The 19945-nt window shown below is 50.9% G+C and overlaps 1 protein-coding gene across 2 annotated transcripts; it reads right to left on the reverse strand.

Moving 5' to 3' along the window:
• Nucleotides 1-988: 988 nt before the first annotated feature.
• FBXO46 (F-box protein 46) lies at nucleotides 989-19008 on the reverse strand. 2 transcript variants are annotated; one of them, XM_027037828.2, is made up of 2 exons: nucleotides 18888-19008; nucleotides 989-6055 (listed from the first exon to the last, which is right to left on the reverse strand). In XM_027037828.2, the coding sequence occupies exon 2, from the start codon at nucleotides 5971-5973 to the stop codon at nucleotides 4162-4164; it is 1812 nt and encodes a 603-aa protein (XP_026893629.1). In that variant the 5' UTR covers nucleotides 5974-6055; nucleotides 18888-19008; the 3' UTR covers nucleotides 989-4161. The 2 variants fall into 2 exon arrangements, with proteins under 2 accessions (XP_026893629.1, XP_026893630.1); XM_027037829.2 differs by lacking the exon at nucleotides 18888-19008 and adding an exon at nucleotides 8535-10928.
• Nucleotides 19009-19945: the final 937 nt, after the last annotated feature.

Genomic DNA, 19945 nt, shown 5'->3' on the forward strand with positions numbered 1-19945 from the left:
GAGGGAGGGGAGACCATCACCTTGGTGTTAGAGACGGGGAGCCGTGTGTTCAGTTACACACCCCGGGCTCTCTACATCTCCTGCAAGACCTCCCAGTGGGGTGTACTGAGTACCAGGCACCGGGCAGGGAGGCCTGATGCACATTTCACCCTTGAATCGGGGACAGGGATCCTTAGCCCCATTTCACAGATGAGGCTGCTGATGCTTGGCCAGGTGTCTTTCGCAGCTCCCACTTGTCCCCCAAACTAGGGGCTTTCCGGTTTTACAACTCTGGAGGGGCCGCTAGGTTTATCTGAAGTACACCTGTTGAGCGATCCAGGTGCCGATGACTCACACATCGATCTTTCGAAGAAGGGTCAGTATTCTCATTTTGCACTTGAACAAACAGCTTCAGAGAAATCAATGGCTATAGGTCACGTAGCCGGACACTTTCATGCAACGTGTCTAGGGGCACTTTTTTTTTAATTCGCTCTGCTTATAATTATTTGGGCTTGTTGGTGTCATTCATCAGTCTAGGATTTGCCAACCATCCTGTCTTTAAATATTATCTTTGTACCATTGTCTCTTCTGATTCTAGAAGGTCAACTGAATATGTTAGACATTGTATTTTCCATGACATTCTTTCATATTTTTTTGTGTGTCTCTTTTTTGTCTCTGTGCTACTTTTCAGACCTAGCTCTAGTTCAACGACTCTTTTTTCAGTCATGTCTTATTTGCTGTTTAGCCCAGCTATTGAGTTTTTACTTTGGGTTATTGAGTCTGTGGCTCTTTTTTTTTCCTGTTACTGTTACTAATATAATCTGTTGTCAAACTGGATAACATAACAGTGTGTAAAGCGTGCTCTTGGTTTTTGGGGTAGATTCCTGTGGTTCATCGCTTACATACAACACCCAGTGCTTATCCCAGCAAGTGCCCTCCTCAATGCCCATCACCCATTTTCCCCTCTCCCCCACCCCCCCTTTTTAAAAATGTTTATTTATTTTTGAGAGAGAGAGAGAGAGCGAGCATGCATGCACATGAGTGGAGGAGGGGCAGAGAGAGAGGGAGACACAGAATCCGAAGCAGGCTCCAGGCTGTGAGCTGTCAACACAGAGCCCAATGTGGGGCTCGAACTCACTAGCCGTGAGATTGGGACATGAGCTTAGTTGGATGCTTAACCAACTAAGCCACCCAGGCGCTCCTGTGGCTTCTTTCCGCCCACTCCCCACCCCCCAGATTTCCAAGCTCTTGTATAGAGCAATCCTATGAAACCTATAAGCCACAAAGAGTATCCCCTGCTTTCCAAAAGTTCATGTCCCACCACTTTTACAAAAAGACCTACACTGGTACCTATTTTCACTGCAGGAAAGAGATCTGAAGATTTTCACTTTTATGAAAAGAGCCGTTACCGTACTAATGTAGGTCTTGTGTAAAGGCGAGGTGAATTAACTTGAACTTTCGGGAAGGGCCGGGGGGGGATACCTGTATTCTAACCTGTGCCTGACCGGTTCACCCTGTGAAGCCTTTGTGAGTCTGCTTCTGCTGTTGTCTGTGACTGTCTACTAGTCATTGTCTGAAAAATCACTTGTGGGCATTCTAGATGACAGTTTCTTACCCCAGAGGATTTATGTTTGTTTCTGCCAGACGTCTCAGCTAAGAAGTACCCTGCAACACAGGTGATACAAACCTGGGCCACAAACCTGAGCCAAGGGCCAGCCTGTGTCCATGAATTCTTGGGGTCCACTTTTTTCTCTCCATTGGTCTTGTGCTCCCCTCAGTGTTATTTAAAAAAAAAATTTTTTTTTTAATGTTTATTTTTGAGAGAGAGAGAGAGACACAGAATCTCAAACAGCCTCCAGGCTCTGAGCTGTCGGCACAGAGCCTAACACGGGGCTTGAACTCACGAACCGTGAGGTCATGACCTGAGCCAAAGTCGGGTGCTTCACTGACAGAGCCACCCAGGCGCCCCTCCCCTCAGTGTTTAGAACATCTTCTCTGCAGTCTTCTGGGTCATCCTTACTGGAGCTTGTAGTTTGGTGGGATCCCAGCTCCTGTGAGATTTCCCACCTTGGGCAGGCTTGGCCTTGACTTCTGTCTGCTTGTCCCTACAAGATTACAAATAGGAAACTCAAGTTTGTTGGCATAAGCAAATGCCCTCAGAGCAAAAGTAGCTTCCATGCCCCATGTACCTTTCCCTTAAATTTCTGGTGTGATGTGTCCTTTAACTGTATTATATTGGCTATTTGATGCTTTTATGATTTTTTAACTACCTCTATTCAGCAGAAGAATCCAAATAATCTGGTTTCTCCCTCCAGAAAACTGGCCCACAAAGCCAAGCCAAGACTCAAACCCAGCTCTCTTTGATTCCAAAATCTAAGTATTAAATAACGACCGTGATGTATCCTAGTCTCTCTGGTCATTTTTATACCCTGATGAGAATATCAGAGACTGTTAATTGGCTCTCAAAATCCATTCTTCTCTCTTCCTTTGTACTTGAATTGTTTAAATGACTTAATTCCTCTTCTTATTTAGTAAATAAGTGAGGATTTTAAAGCTTCAGTTATGGGGAACACAGGAATCTTTAGTAAAATAGTTTTTTTGTTGTTGGGCATGATGTACCAGCTAAGGCACAACATTTCCCAGTCTCCCTTGCAGCCCTTCCATGTGGCTTAAGCTGTGACTAATGAAATGTTGTATGGTGCAGTAGTTCTGGGAGGAAGGAGTCTTCTCTTCCTGCAAAATAATGATGGCTGGAGTTCTAGCAGCCATCTTAGACCATGAGGATGGGGGCCACAGCCAAAGAATAGTGAGCCGGAAGCAGCCTGGGTTCCTGATGACTTCAGGGCCACCGTACCTGCCCATCCTGGATTTCTAAAGAAATAAAAACTATCTTGTTTAGGCTACTAATAACGTCGAGATTTTTGAATCCAAATGGACACAGACGAAGGAGAGTCAAAAACAATCTCAAGCTAAGGGACTTGGCTAACGATTCTTTTCTCAGTCTTTTCCAGCTCACCATGCAGTGGCCCAGGGCTCCCTCCTCTCTCCAACCCCCTCCCTAAACAACACACAAACCAGTCCGGGCCCAGCCTTATAAATATTGATTTTATAGAAAGGACCAATTCAAAACTGGTCAGATGCCACACACCAGAAGCTTCCAGAACCACAAGGATGAAAATCCAAAATCAAAAGAAAAAAAACAAAAAACAAAAACCACAAAAAACCCCAAACAGAACAAACGAGAATACCCCAGACCAAACTGCCTGAAAAATCAAGGTCTCAGGTGACCAAAGGATTCTAAAGAAACTCACGTGGCTGGGGCTGGAGAGACCCCAATGCCTGAACAAGTACCCAGAATGGAAGGAAAAACAATCCGGAAATTCAAACCCACAGTCCCTGCCCACCGGCCCCCCACGCTGTCAAGAGCGAGGCAAAGGGCTTCACAGCTTTTTTTTTTTGGGGGGGGGGGTAGAGAAGCGATGGCAATAGTTTAAATAATGGGAGATGGGGAATTTTTATATTTCAGCTTTATTTTCTCTTCTTTAGGGGAAGCGAAGAGACTGGTAGCTTTAGATTAAGAAGAAAACAGTGATTTTTTTTTTTTTATTGTTTTAATGGGGAAAACATCTAGAAATGGCAGGTTGCCGTGAAAAGTGCCACATCTGATCTGTGATCTGATGGCCCCCAATTCCTAAAGAGGAGGTGAGCCCTGGTGTGGCAGGTCAGGAGAGATACTGGCTTTGCATGCTGCAGCCTCTTGGGAGAACACAGCTCCAGAGACAAAGAACTGGCTGGCATGGGATGGGGGCGGGGGGTGCAGCAGAAGGGGGCCAGAATGGGGGAACCCTTAAGTAGTACCAAAATTAGCTGCCGTCTGCTCCCTGCTGGTGGGTCCCTGGGGTGTAGAGTGGCAAGGAGGGTGTTGGGGCTGAACGGAGAAGAAATTGAGATGCTGATAAAAACCACCCTGCTCGAGGGGTCCACGGGCCCTGGGTCTGAAGAGTAGAAAACCAATAGGGGTTGGTCGATCGGAGTGCCTTCTCAATCATCCCCCTGAACCCCATCTCGGTTCTGGAAGGGGATCAACACCGTCTGGAGGGTGACCCAGTCCTGGCCCTGGGCTCCCAGGGGGCAGGGGGAGGGGTGGGCACGGTGGGCTCTCCCCCCACCCCTCCCCCGGCTTCACCTCCCTTCCTCCCGGCCGGCCCGGCCCCCGCCCGGCCCGTTGCAGGGCAGCACCCAGTTGTTATCGTGCAGACCCAGGCGGCAGCCAGGTGTCTCGCGGTCCGCTCGGCGGCAGCACATCCAGTAGGAACGTCCGTAAGGCAGGTCGTGGTGGTAGGGCTTCGGGTGCCAGCGGCAGAGCGACACGTCACCCTTCTCGTATCTCTTGCGGCACTGCTTGCAAGGGTCATCGCGATACAGGGGGTCGCGGCTCCAGCGCGAGTCTGTGGCCCGCACACCGAACGCCTCAATGATGCCCTTGAAGTGGTGGCAGGTGCACTTGAGGGCCGCCAGGGCCCGCGTGGGCAGGAAGCTGAAGATCTTCACCAGCACGTGCTCGGGCAGCAGCAGCATGTACTGCCGCGGCTCCAGCAGCCGCTGGATCTTGAAGCGGATCTCCAGGAAGTCGTGCGACACGTGCCGATACAGGCGGCACAGGGAGGTGTCCGCTGTCCCCTCAGCGTCGTCCGGGCCTGGCGCGGTGGTGGGGGAGTCGGCTGGGGGCGGCTCGGGGGGCCCGTCCGGACCCCGGGACTGGAGGAAGAAGAGCTGGCCCGGTGGGGGCGGCTCCTCGGGGCTGACCGTCAGGCACACCGTCTCCTCTTTCACATTCTTGGTGCCATCCTTGCCAAAGAAGATGCATTCGTCCACCACACCCGTCACTACCACGTCCACGTGGAAGCCTGACGCGCCGCAGTCCCGGGCAGGGGGTGGAGGGGGCGCCGGGGGAGTGTCCTCAGGCCTGGCAGGGACCGGGCTCTCCCCCTCGCTGGCTTCATCCGCCCGAGCCAGAAGGAACTCCACATTGCTGGGCAGGGCATCCCGAGAGGGGCTGATGAGCTGGTACAGGTCGCAGGTGATCTTGTCCTTGGCTCGGGCCCCGGGGCCTGGGCTGCCAGGGTAGGCACAACCGGGCCGGCCGCTGCTCCCGTTGGGCAAGCTGCCGTCGGGCGCCCGGGGCTCTCGGCCGTTGGAGATACGAAAGGCGATGCGCACCTCCCCCGGGCCGGGCCCAGGCCGCTCCTCTTTGCGGAGGCCTTTGGCTGGAGGGCTGTCCCGCTGGGCCTCAAAGTGGGCCACTGCCTCAGCTACGCGGCTGCAGTCCCCGCCACCAGACCTCCGCTCGGACCCCAGCCCTTTGGCAGGCCCACCCTGCTCAGCCGACACGAAGACCACAGGCGCCGGGGTGCCGGGGCGTGGGTAGTTCTGCAGGGCCAGGGCGGCCCGCTGTTCCACCAGGGCCACCATCTCAGCCACAGAGAGCAGGTCTACATCCTCACCAGCTGAGGCTGGGGCCCCTTCAGTGGCAGGGGGCCCCTCTCGGCCCCCTGGGTCCGGTGGAGCCTTAGTAGGCTCAAGACAGCGCCTCCTCCGCTTGGCCTTGGAGCTGTCACTGCCCCAGTGCCCCTTGACCTTCATGGAGCTGGCCCGGCTGCCCCCACCACACTGGTGGGCCACAAAGAAGGCCACCTTCTCCTTTGTATTCCCGGGCTTGATCACGTACCACGTGTCCAGCAGGACTCGCCCCTCATCGCCAGCAGCTGCTGCGGAGAGGAGCGGGGCAGGCTGGGAGGCAGGGGCCTCCGTGGCCAAGGTGGGCGGGGTGTTCTCTGAGTGGGCAGGCCCGTGGTCTGGCTCGGCCCCGCTGCCCGGCTCTGGGCAGGCTGATGGCTTGAGGGCCGCGGCAGGCGGGCGCGGCTGGTTCTGGGAGTAGGTGCCAAAGGGCCGGGGGCACCAGAGCTGGAAGGGCAGGAGGCCGCTGCGGTCCATCCTGGGAAACGGTAGCAGACAGGCCGGGGTTCACCGCATTTCAGGACCTGCCTGGATGGTCAGGGGAGGCTCCGCAGGCCACCTGGAGACAGGGAAGAGGAGGTTGGGGAGGTGGGGGAATAGCTTGCCCTCCTCCTACCACCCGGCCTCAACCTCTTCTGAGGGGACAGACCACCTTAGACCACTGACAACTCTACTCCTGCCCCGCTGCACAGGTGAGCAAAGGGAGGGCTGCAGAGGGGATGAGAGCCGGTCTTTAAACACCCAGAAGGTAACCAGAGCCGGCAGCCTGTCGCAACCATGCAGGTCATACTCCGTGGCCCGACTGCCCTCACTCATGATCCAGAGGCCTCCTGCTACCATAACCCTGGACTCTAGCGGAAGCAGCAACTGACAGGTCCTCCTTTGTCTCCTTGCTCACCCAACAGCCAGTTCCTCAAAAGACAAGAATTCCCAGCCCTACCCACAGCTACGGCTACTTGAGCCCACGGAGGAAGGAATGAGGTAGGCTGGGCAGGGGGAGAAAATCCAAGGTCACAGCCAGCCAGGCCCTTAAGAAATCGGCTCTTCACTTTGTTCAAGTCGTGGGGCTCCCTGAGACACCCTCAAAGCTGTGTGTCCTCGCCCAGAAAGAACGCACACACTCGCACAAGACCGTGCAGGTGATTAATTCCGTTAGGCACAGCCACAGACCTCTGGGATAAGAAGGCCTGCTCTGGTGGACACAGGTCAACTGAGTGGGGAAGGGTTTACTTGGCGTAACACCAGGCCCTCAAACTTGGTTTCGGGACTTTTCAATTCAGGGCTCTCTTAATGACGACCGTTTTATTTTGCAACGACTTTGTGCATGACCTACTCTGGAGACAATTCTGCCACTGAGTCTGACGTGACTGCTTTGCACTGCAGGACCACCAGGCAGCACATCCCTCCGTCTCAATCATTCCCTGGGCCCATCTCCCTCCAGGCATCTTGAAACCAAAATACTCTCCAAACCTCCAACCTCCCCAAACCTCCAACCTCCCACGTGCCCCTAGACCAGGGGTCAGCAAACTACAGCCCATTGCCTGTCTCTGCGAATAAAGTTTTACTGAAACATGCTCATCTATCTATGGCTGCTTGCATACTACAATGGCAGAAGAGTTGCAACAGAGGACATACAGCCTTGCAAAGTCTAAAATACTCATTATCTGGCCCTTTATAGAAAAAGTCAGCTGACCCCTGCACTACAGACTATTCCAGGGGTCCTGAATTCTAAATTCAGGCAATTCCAGACACCACTAAAAATTCCATCATTTCGTGGTCCTGTGGACAGCATTCAAAATCCAGACAGCCTCCAAACACCCACAGACACCAGTCACAAAGAGAGTCCTAATCCTAAAAATACTTATCCCTCATAATCCATGATCCCACCTTCCCCTCAAATACTTACAACCCCTGCTGAAATCCCAGTTCTTTGTTTCAAACAAGAATCACCATACAACCCCTAAAACCTATAGAGGACGAAGTCTACCATTCATCAATACATCCAAATGCTCAGGAATAGACACACAAACATAGCAAAAGCCATTTTCTATAGATGCTCTACAGATCACTCTACAACTTGGCTACCCTCTAAAATCCTCCATTCAGACCCTACCCTTATCTTCAGAATATATGCCTTCCCCCAAATATCCAGACTCTCTCCAAACCTAATTTAAATTCCTAAACCTATAAATATCCCCTCCAGCACAGAAGGCTCCAATCTCAAGGAACCCCTCGCAAATCCCATGTCTACCAAGGACTCCGACATTCACAGTGATTTCCCAACCTCACAGATACCCCAAAAAGAGGAGTCTCCTGAAATCCTATACTCCCCTTCAAATACTTTCTAAACCTCTATACGTATTTCCTAAATCCACACAAGCCCTTCGACTGAAAAAAAAAAAACAAAAAACAAAAAAACCACAACCTAAAACATAAAAGCTCCCTAACACATAAGACTAATCCCAAACCTTATATTTTTCAAAGTCTCCCAAACCCCCAAATGCTCCCAAAGAATCCTCCTCACAACTGACACGTGCTTATTGCGTGTTCGCTGGAGTTTCTTAGATACTGTTCTAACAATTCCTGCTAATCCTCCTCGGTCCCGATGAAGCAGGTTAGCGTATTAATTAGTTCCTGTGTCCAGATGAGACACAGGAAGGTTTAACCCCAAATCGAGGGTCAGACAGGTAGGAAGAAGTTGAGGCCAGGCATTCTGGCTCCAGCATCGGTACCCCTGGATTCTTTATTTTGTTCCTAAGTCTCTCCGTGAGCTCCTCAAATCGCAAACCCACCAGACATCTCAAACCACAAAGGAGACCCCTACAATACAACCGAAAGTTCCACATTACGAAAGAACCCAAACCCAAACCCCAAGGCTCCCCCTAAGCTCAAGGGAACCCCAAATATCCCCCACACCCACGCAAACACTTTCTCAAGCCCCCAAATAACGATTAACCGCGAAGGGAGCCCCAAATTTTGAACTGCCCCCCCATTCGGACGACCCCCGAAACCTAGACACGCCCCCAAAGGGCCCTCACCCTCGAGCCCCGCCCCCCTGCGGCGGGAGAGGGAGGCAGCACATACGCATGCGCGCACCAGTGAAGAGGGCCCGCCCCCTCACTCCTTCTCTCTGGACGTCGCGCGCCGTGGTGGCGCGCGACTAGTTTCTCTCCGCCCCTTTGTTGACAGACGCGCGCGTGACGCCCCCAGCCAATGAGCGGCTGCCGTTCGGGGCCGTGCCCATATAAGGAATGGCTTGGCGAAGGGGCCTAACTTCGAAAGAGGGAGGAGTAGGCGAGAGGTGAAGGGGGTGTGGAAACAGCGGAGTGTAAGAGAGCGTAGAACAATTCCCAACTTCTTGCTAAAACGGAGGATCAAGGCCAGGACAGAGGCCATGGTATTCAGGGATAGGTACATTACACGGCTTTCCCTCTAAACAGGAGCCCCGATTGACAGTTGAGATTTAAAGGGCCGGGCAGCTTCAGGATTGAGGGCAGAAGGAGCCAGGCAGAAAGATCTGAGTGCCCAGGTTTGGTTGGGAACCCTGGAGACCGAGATTTCCAGTGGGGGAAACTGGGCAGCGGGATCACATCATCCTTGAAAAACAAATGACAGAACTCTGCGATGCCTCCCCACCCGCCTTCCCCACCTCTGTCGCGGCACTGAGTCTAAGCCTCTGGGCTTGGCATTCAAGACTCAAGCTGTGTGTCCAAATGGACCTCTCCATTCAGCCTTTCCAACCAGGCGCCCCAAATCTGACTCAGACTTAGTACAAGGAAAGAATATTAAATACTTTCAATAATGCTTTTTAAATATTAGTTACCTGTTAAAATGATAATACTTAGGATATAATTTAAATAAATTACTTAAAATTAACTTCATCTCTTTCTTTTGACTTTTTAAAAAATGTGGCTACTAGAAGATTTTAAATTACACATACGGCTCGCATTATATTTCTATTGAACAGGGCTCACCTAGATCCTTACAAAGCCAGGCTGATTGAAGAGATATCCAAAGTGACTCCACTGCAGCCATCTGTCCAAGTGTCACCTGTCTGTCCTTCCACCACCCTGCCCCAGCCGTGCCTGCTTCCACCAATCCTGCACATCACAGCCAGAAGGGTCTTCAAGCACAAACCTGACCCTGTCACTACCCTGTACAAAACCTACCATGAATGACTCCCCGGTGCCCTTGGGAAAAAGCCCCGGTACCCTACAAGTCCAACCTCATCCCTCCTCACTCCTCCACACCCCCAGTGGACCCCGGAGGGCACCAGATCTGGCATAGAGAGTGGTTTGAGTACTTGCAACCCTGTCTGACCCTCAGTAGAAACTATTATCCTCTCCAATGTAAGAATAAAGAAACAGAAGCCAGACAGGTGGCCTACGCAGAACTGGTGCGAGTGGGAGCAGGGATAGGAATCCAGGGAATCTGATTCTAGAACGCTGTGCCCCATTGCTTTGCTATATATTCTCTGGGGTACTAGCTCAGCCATTCCTTTCTCTAAGAAGCGAATCTCCAAGCTTGGGTCAGACTCCCCCTCTGCGTTCCCCCCCTCGGGCACCTTGCTGTGACTCCTCAAAGTCACCGAACTCTTCCCTTCCATGGTCTTTGCATTGGTTCTTCCCACTAACTGGAATGCTCTCCCTCCAGATCTCCACGTGGCTCAGTTCTTTAATCCATGTGCTTTGCTCAAATGTAACTGTAACAGGGAGGGCTTGCCTGAGCTCCCTTCCGGGGAAACCTCCCACCTGCCCAGAGAAGGATCTCTGACGAGTCCCAGCCCTGCCCATGCTGAGTCATCCCTGTCTCTACAGATGGATTTGTCTCTTCTGCTGGACAGTGAACCCAGAAGGGCCAGAGCAGTCATGGTCATTACGGTGTCCCCAGCAGCACTGCCCAGCGTTGAGACTGAATGGATGGACCTCCCCTGCAGCTCCCTGTCTTAAACTTTACGAGGCCTGGCAGTGTAGACTCTGTTTCACAGCCAGATTCTGTCTGTGTCCGAGGTCACTGGAGCAGAATTTTCTAACTTCCCACACACTGAACCCTCCACATGGCCCTACCCGAGGTCAGCTTTCAGAGAATGCTCCATGAAGGTCCAATACTGTAAAACATGGTGACCCAGAAGACTGAAAGTTGAAAAAAAAAAAAAAAAAAAAGGAAAAAGACCGGACAAATACGAACGAAGAGACAAGTAGAAGAGTGCCAATACCGTTTAAAAGAAAAAACGGCGGGGCCCCTGGGTGGCTCAGTCGGTGAAGCAATGGACTCCTGATTTCGGCTCAGGTCATGATCTCGCGATCTCGTGGTTTATGGGTTCAGGTCCCACGGCAGGGAGCCTGCTTGCGCTTCTGTCTCTCTGCCCCTCCCCCGCTCCTCCGCTTGTGCAACCCTGAAAGCGCAAGCCCACGTGCATTCGCTCTCAAAATAGATAAACCAACCTTAAAATGTTGAAAGAAAGAAAGAAAGAAAGGAAGAAAGAAAGAAAGAAGGAAGGAAGGAAGGAAGGAAGGAAGGAAGGAAGGAAGGAAGAAAGAAAGAAAGAAAGAAAGAAAGAAAGAAAGAAAGAAAGAAAGAAGAAAGAAAGAAAAGAAAGAAAGAAAGAAGAAAGAAAGAAAAAAGAAAGAAAGAAAGAAAGGAAAGAAAGAAAGAAAGAAGAAAGAAAGAAAGAAAGAAGAAAGAAAGAAAGAAAAAAGAAAGAAAGAAAGAAAGAAGAAAGAAAGAAAGAAAGAAAGAAAGAAGAAAGAAAGAAAGAAAGAAAGAAAGAAAGAAAGAAGAAAGAAAGAAGAAAGAAAGAAAGAAGAAAGAAAGAAGAAAGAAAGAAGAAAGAAAGAAAGAAAGAAAGAAAGAAAGAAAGAAAGAAAGAAGGAAGGAAGGAAGGAAGGAAGGAAGGAAGGAAGGAAGGAAAGAAAGAAAGAAAGAAAGAAAGAAAGAAAGAAAGAAAGAAAGAAAGAAAGAAAGAAAGAGAAAAAAGAAATAGCAGCATCTGACAAAAGCAAGAGGTATCGGTACACACAGTCGGTAACAAAACAAACCGACCCATCATAGACAAACGTTTGCGACCCATGCTAATAACACTCTGGCGTCAAAATATATAAAGCCAGAAAACAGGACGGCAAACAGTCTGGCCACTACACAATTGTGGTGGGAAACCGCAAAGCATCTCCCCAGAAGAGACGGGCTGGACAGATGAAATTAGTAAGGAACTGAACCCCACCATCAACACCCGTGGTGGAAAGATCCCAACAGTTCGAGAATCCCCTAGCTGACATTCAGAGGCCCTCCTGTGTGCTGGCTTGGAGTTGGGCGCTGGGGACACAGAGATGACACTGAGCTCACCACGAAGAGCTCATGAGAAAGGGGGCGGACGTCCAAATACACAGTCATGACCCACATGAATGTATCAGGAGAGAAAATGACGATCACGACGGCGGTTCACCCTCGAGCACTCGCTGGTTGCCAGGCTTGGCTCGGAGCGTTTTACGGATATTAACTCACTTCACTCTCACGTCACCTCGCCATTTCTGACCTCATTTCAAGGAAGTGGAGGCACAGAAGGGCGAAGTAAATGCCCTCAGACACAGCTTTGTGGCAGGAGTTCATGAAGTACCAGCAGCTTTATTCACCGAGCAGCACTTTGTGTGGATCAAGTTACTCCGTCCTCAAAAACTGCAGTCCCCCCAGCAACAGCCACATACATTCTCCTTTCCCTTCCCGATTTTTTTTTTTTTTGAGAGAGAGACAGAGAGAGAGAAGAGAGCGCGAGCGCATGTAAGCAGGGGAGAGGGGCAAAGGGAGAGGGACTGAGAATCCTAAGCAGACTCCAAGCTCAGTACAGAGCCCCATGGGGGGGCTCGATCTCATGATCCTGCGATCATGGCCTGAGCTGAAATCAAGAGTCGGATGCTCAACCGACGGAGCCACCCAGGGGCCCCCGATTTGCTTTTTTCCGTAGCACATATCACTATCTAATATACTATAAACTTTGTCTATAAAGTTTGTCGGTCTCCCCTCACTAAAACGCAAGCTCGCGCAGGACTGGTGGTTTCGTCCACTTTATTTCACTGCTAGATCCCCAGCTTTTAGAACAGCACCAAGCACTTGGCGACTCAGACCATTCTCCCTGGAACCGTGGCCCCTGGGAGTGTGTTAGGAATGTAGTCTTGGGGCACCCGAGTGGTTCAGTCGGTTAAGCTTTAAGCCTCTGACTCTTGATTTCGGCTCAGGTCATGATCTTACAGTTTGTGAGTTTGAGCCCCAGGTCGAGCTCTGTGCTTGACAATGAGGAGCCTGCTTGGGAGTCTCTCTCTCTCTCCCTCTCTCTCTTCCCCTCCCCTGCTCTCTCTCTCAAAATAAATAAACTTAAAAGAATAAGTAAATACAATAAAAAATGTAAAAAAAAAAAAGGGGGGGGGGAACGTAGTCTCATAGTCTCGGGCTCTGCCCTACACCTGCTGAGTCGGAAGGTGCCCTTTGACAAACTCTCTCAGGGATTCGTATGCACGTTTAAGTTGGAGAGGCAATGCCCTAACACATTAGAGGTATGCGATGCATATTTGTTGGAAAAAACTCCTAACCCTGCCACGCTGCCCGTCTTCCCTTGGGCTACTGGGGACCTCTTGGGAAAAGCTGGCTGGTTCCAGACAAGCCCCCGTGGGGAAGGCCTGCCCCCAGCACCTCCTCCAGGAATTATTCGGGAGTGCCCTCCCAAGCTATTCGGGATCTCTTCCTCCTGAGGCCTCCTCTGGCAGCACCTGTCACCTGTCACTGCGGAATGACAATGACCTGGGTGAGGGCCCATCTCCCCTCCACCCTGTGGGTTTCTGGAAGGCTGGGACCTCTCCTCGAAGGCACAGCTGCTCCAGCCTCCGCACTTGGCTCAACTGGCCTAGTTTAGCTCTTCCGGCTCTATCCTTTCCACGGTAGCCAGAGAGACTGCTCCAAACAGAAATCAGACCACATCACTCCCCTGCTGAAAACCTTTCTGTGAGAGGCGCAAATCTGCAAAAACAAAAATACCTGTCCGGGAACCCTTCTCAGGAAGCTACCGGAGGATTTGCTTCTCCAATATGAAAACAGTGAACGAAGAAAAAGGGAGCTATCAGATCAAAGAACTAAGCGTAGCCCCGGAAGCGAGGCAAAAGGAATCCCCACATGAAGGTAAAGGGACAGCCTGGGAGGACAGTGCAGTGCAGGAGGTCTAGGGAGAACCCGTTCCCATCAATGCACAAAGAGAGGAGGAAGGCTAACAATTCACAAGCTAAGTGCACATCTTAAGAAGTTGGAAACAATGTCAACTACAGCAGGATAAAACAAAGAAAGGAGAAAGGCAATAAAAAGTGGATGCCTGGGCCCCCCTCACTCTGACTCACGGTGATGTCCCCACCAACCCCCGCCCTCGGGGCGCCTCCATCCAAGGGATAGGGCTGTCAGGGTTACGGCAGCACAGGGCTGGGCACAGAGCAGGTGCTCAGGGAATGCACTGGTCCACCGTCCCGCAGGAATCGGTGGCTTCTCACCAGAGCTCTGTTCCTGGTCCTGCTGCTTCTATCCCCCACCCTCTCCACCCCCACTCCTGCCACCATTCGGTCCACAATCTTGATTCATCCAGGCCCCTTTCTCGGCTTTTTGGCCTCAGGGTCTGCTGGTCTCTGCCTCCCTCTCAAATTTTCCTTCCCAACAGCTCCCTAGTGATAGGAATCATCCAAATCCTCAGGATCTAGAGATTCAAGATGCAGAAAGAATCCAGGCAGGGCCTGCAGACACCCCAGCTTTCCCACTTTTCCCTATGTGCCCATAGGCAGGGTGCTTAACCCTCGGTGCCTCAGTTTCCTCCAGTGTAAAATGCAGATAATAACAATACCCACCCACGGGCTGGTTGATGATTCACTGAGATCAACCTTGGTACAGTGCTCAGTGTCAGCTAGGCACCAAGGAGAGGCTCAGTGTTCAGGCTCTGGGATTATTATTTTTTTCAATGTTTATTTAAAAAAATGTTTTTTCAATGTTTATTTATTTTTGAGAGACAGAGAGTCAGAGCATGAGCAGGGAGGGGCAGAGAGAGAGAGACACACACACGCAGAATCTGAAGCAGGCTCCAGGATCTGAGCCATCAGCACAGAGCCTGATGCGGGGCTGGAACTCATGAACGGTGAGATCCTGACCTGAGCCAAAGTCAGACACTTAACCGACTGAGCCACCCAGGTGCCCCTGGGATTATTATTTTTTTTATGTTTGTTTATTTTTGAGACAGAGAGATACAGAGAGAGAGAGAGAGAGAGAGAGACAGAGAGAGACAGAGAGAGAGAGAGAGAGAGAACAAGTGGGGGAGGGGCAGAGACAGAGGGAGACAGGCTCCAGGCTCTGAGCTGTCAGCACAGAGCCCAGTGCAGGGCTCGAACTCAGGAACCAAACCACGGGATGATGACCTGAGCGGAAGTCAAGACACTTCACCGAAGTCAGACACTTAACCCACGGAGCCACCCAGGCGCCCCCAGGCTCTGGGATTATTAAGAGAACGTGAGACTACCTAACAGTTTGGAAATCACTGGCCGAACCAAAGACTTTGTCCCTCTTTATTTAAGAACTCTGAAGTGAAACTGACCCTAGTCCCTCATAGTAACCAAAATATGGACATTCCTTTGTTCCTGTCGTGTACTGGGTCTCCCCTATTAATGAAACAGATATTTACAGAGCAGGTACTGTGTGCCAGCCGCTTGTTCCGGGCACTGGGGATATGCAGGGAAAAAGAGATAAAAATCCTCGCCTTCCTGGGGCTCACATACTAATTGGAGGCAGTAACAGTAAAAATAGAGTAAGTTAAGTTCCAAGGTGGCAAGCGCTATGGGGAAACAAATACGGCGAGTAGGAGTGGAAATTATGATCTTTTTTTGTTGTTGTTAAGTTTATTTATTTTTGAGAGAGAGAGGAGGGGAGAGAATGTGAGCCGGGGAGGGGCAGAGAGAGGAGGAGAGAGAGAATCCCAAGCAGGCTCTGTGCCGTCAGATCTCACAAACTATGAGATCATGACCCGAGCCAAAATCAAGAGTCAAAATCAAGATTCAGATGCTTAACTAACTGAGCCACCCAGGAGCCCCATAGTGAGGGTTATGATCTTAATCGAGGGGTTAGAATGGCATCATGGAGCAGGTGACAAGCCAGGAAGACTTGTACTTTTAGGAATAATACAGCATTACCAGAGCTACTAGAAATATACCATTAGAACTGGTAAAAATAGGGGCATCTGGGTGGCTCAGTCAGTTAAGCTTCCAATTCATGATCTCAGCTCAGGTCTTTAATTTTTTTTTTTTAGTGTTTATTTTATTTTTGAGGCAGGGGAGGGGCAGGGGGAGAGGGAGAGGGAGACACAGAATCCAAAGCAGGCTCCAGGCTCCGAGCTGTCAGCACAGAGCCTGACATGGGGCTCAAACTCACGGACCGCGAGATCTTGACCTGAACTGAAGTCAGATGCTTAACCGACTGAGCCACCCAGGAGCCCCAGCTCAGGTGTTGAGCTCAGGTGTTGATCATAGGACCGTGAGTTCAAGCCCCGCATTGGGCTCCATGCTGGGCATGAAGCCTACTTTAAAAAAAAGAAAAGAAAAGAAATGGTAAAAATATCATTGTATGAGTAAGCTTCGGACAGGCACAGGCTGAAAAACACATTTAAGATTTTAAGAAAAGGCAAAATGACTTGGAAGGCAGGCACATTTCCCAAGACGGGCAAATAAAGGAAAGGGGGAGCAAAGTGTCACCTTACCCCAGGGGACCCCAGATGTGACATACAGGCACAGGGACAAGTGAGAGGCTGGCACGCTTTACCCCCAAACCAATAAGTTTCCAGATAACTCACTGAGAGCTGAAGACAAAGGGTTAAAGACCCCTGAAAGCAAGGACAAGCAGGCAAAGCTAGCATGAGGGGCTGCAAATGAATCAGTAAGACAAATCCCAAACCCGAAAAATGAGCACAAATGTCACCAGCGCTGTGACAACAGCAAGCTCCCCAGGGGCAAGGTGTCAGTCTACACATAGTAGGTGCTCTATCAACACTGTGAACTACTCAAGGAAGGAACCCCCATTTTCTGGAAGAGGAAACCGAGGTCCAGAGGGGTTAAGTGACTTGCCTAAAGTCACACAGCTAGTGTGTGATGGGGCCAGGATTCAAATCTGAGCGTTCTGGTTCCAAAGCGTATGCTCAATAGTTTCTTTCTCGAAAGAATAAAAATCATAAAAACACCTCATACTTCGTATTCACTAAACATTTTATATACGTTACCTTATCATCTCCTTACAAGAGCCCCATGCTTGGAATGTGGCCCCAGGTTACACAAGAAAACTCGAGGGCCAGAGTGGGAATGCAACTTGGCCAAGGACACACAGCGCAGAGGAAGGGATTTGTACCCCGGTGTACCTGAGGCCAGTGCTTTTAGGCATAAACTTTCCCATCAGAGTCAGAAAACTTATGTGATAAACTCAGGAAGCCTCACAACAAATGAACCAAACTGTTTCAAGATGAATTACAAAGTTACCTGACTGCCAGGGGAGGCTGGAATGACCCAAAGGTTGGGGTAAGAAAACACAGTTGTTGGAAATATTTCCTATTCACTGAAATGCCTGGAGCTGGGCCAGGCTGGGCATTGGGAAGTGAATTATTTATATATGGCTGGCGATGGGAATGGGGACAGACTGAGTCTCTGAGCAACCCCCCTTGGGGAGTCGCCCTTGGACATGGGAGCCTAGGGGTAGTGGGTGGGACACCAGAAGGGTGAGATATGGGGGCAATCTGTGAGAGAACGAAAAGGAGGCAGACTGGCTGATGTCTCCCTCACGGGTCGCTGTCTTCCACTTTCTCTCTCGAGTCTGTTTCCCGCTCCCGCTCAAAAAATGCTAACTCATGTGTATTGAGCACTTACTCCAAGAACTTTACGTGCTGACCTCCCTGGATCCTCTAACCTTCCTAGGGTTACCGATCCCATTTCATAGTTAAGGAGAAGTCAAAAGACTTGCCCAAGGTCACACAGCAAATGACAGAACCACAATTCAAACTGAAGACTGCCTCTGTTCTCGAGTCTCTGCCCTACTCTTGGCGTTTCAGTACAAGGCAAAGGGACTGAATTGCAGTGGTGAAACCAGATTCTGTGCCAGTATGCCTAGCTTGGAATCCTGAGCCTACCGTTTAATGCTGGATGACATTAGGAAAGTTGCTTAAGTTCTCTGTGCCTCTGCTTCCTTTCTGTAGAATGGAAATAATAACAGCACCTACACCTTAGGGGTGTTGCCAGAATTAAATGAGTTAATATGCACCAAGAGCTAAGAAAAGGGTCAGGCACTTCCTAAACCATAAATGTCAGCTGTAATCCACTGAGGAGAGCCCGGGCATGGCATGCTTCTTAGCCGGGATATGCCCAGAGCAGTGCCAGGTTTTGAGAAACTGCCTCCGGGGTTGGACTGATAAGGAGGGAATCCATCAGCACCTGTGACCCAGTCACATTCCTGGGGTGGGGAACTTCCCACCAACAGCTCTGAGACTGGGGACTTATTGCTAGAGAGGGTAACAATCTTAAGAGGCCCTCCCTCTTCTCAGTGGCAAGTTGTTCCCACAACTCAGATAAGGGCACCAAGTTTCAGAGAAGGGAGACTTGTTCAGGTCACCGAGGAGTGACCGAATGAGATCTGAAGCCTGGACTGCCAGTACACAACAACCACTACACTTTTCGAGATCCCACTGGAGAAACGCGAGTGCAAAAGGTTCTCTCTGTGGCCCTTTCTGGCCTTCTTATCCTAGTTCTGTGACTGTCCAGTTTCTTGGGAGTCTCTGGCTGGTCTAGGCAAACTATCGTTACATCCAGGCGCCTAATCTCATGCTCTCCACCCATTCCCAGTACGGTAGCCTAACCAACACATCACTCTACCATTGATTTCTCTCCTTCCACCACCTCAGCTTGCCCTCCTGCCCCCAGTCCGATCTAGAGGCCCCAACCCACCGCAGCCACAGCTGGCTTCTCCCTCGGAGCCTACAGACCCCCTCATTCATCTAGCCCTGACTCCCATGCCTCTCCGCATCCCCCAGGCTACTCCCCCTCGAAATTGCTCCCTTCAGGGCCTCTGTCGGGACGCCCAGCCCCTTCTCCAACTCGGGACTCCCTTCCCCAGCTCGGAGCTCCCTTACAATCAATCCCAAGGCTCGACTCCCTCCCCACCTCCAAGACCCCTCCCCAGCCCCCATTCTTCTACTACTCCCTCCGGCTCCCGTTTCTCCCAAACCCCTCCCCAAAGCGATCTCTCCTCGTCCAGCCTCTTCTTTAGCCACTGCCCCTTCCTTCTCGCCACCGGCCCCGAACCTCCGCCCCAGCTTTCCAGCGTCCCCAGCCCCCGCTCGGGGTTCTCACCATCTCTCCGCGCCGCAGCTCTTCTCGGCTACGCGGGTTTCCCCCACTCGCTCCTCTCCAACCTCCCCTTCCGGGTTCCCGCCCCGAAGCCCGCTGGGAATTGGAGTCCGAGTGGCCACGGACTACACCTCCCAGAAGGCAGCGTGATCAAGCTTGGAGGTGGAGAAAGGAAGCAAACTGGGCGGGCTGGGGAGAAGATCGACTCTAACTCCCAGGAGGCGGAGAGGGCACTTTGCGGCGCAGGCGCAGAGAGCGCCCCGCCAGGCGCTCTGGGAGATGGAGTCCAGGCTCCTCCATTTTGGCCCGGGGCCCTTTGGAAGAAATTGAGCAAATTGCCAAGAGACGTTTGTGAGGGGTGGAGAGCGGGGAAAGAGCACGTTTAGTTATACCAATTAACATAATAATTAACAGTGCCCTCTACTTTCTCAGACATTTTTCCATCGCCACCACCACCTCCTGATTTTCTTACCACCACCTCCTAATTTACAAATGATAACATTAAGTGTTAGAAGGGAGGAAAGCCCCACGAACTAGGAACTAGTCAACATCATAGAAGCTCCACGAGGACAGGCACTTTGTATCTCCTTCAAGCGCCCAGAACAGTGTAAATAAGTCTTGTGTAAATATGTATTGCATACTAACCATATGCCAGACACCCTGCAGACAACCCAAGTATTTTTTTTTTTTTAATGTTTATTTATTTTTGAGAGAGAGACAGAGTGCAAGCGGGGAAGGGGCCGAGACAGAGGGAGATACACAATCGGAAGCAGGCTCCAGGCTCTGAGCTGTCCACACAGAGCCCAACGCAGGCTGGAACTGACTCTCAGACCAGGAGATCTTGACCTGAGTTGAGGTCGGAGGCTTCACCGACTGGGCCACCCAGGCGCCCCCAGACAACCCAAGTAGTATTCCAACTTCGTGAAAGTTAAGGCAAAAAGAAATTAAAACCCTTCTCCATGGCAATACGGCAAGAAAGTGATTTGAACTGAAATGTGTTGGACGCCAGGGTCTCCAAGTCTCCACTTGGTCGTTCGATCACTTTCCCTTAAGCTGTCTTT

Source organism: Acinonyx jubatus, chromosome E2 (assembly GCF_027475565.1).
Source record: "Acinonyx jubatus isolate Ajub_Pintada_27869175 chromosome E2, VMU_Ajub_asm_v1.0, whole genome shotgun sequence".
NCBI lineage: Eukaryota > Metazoa > Chordata > Mammalia > Carnivora > Felidae > Acinonyx > Acinonyx jubatus.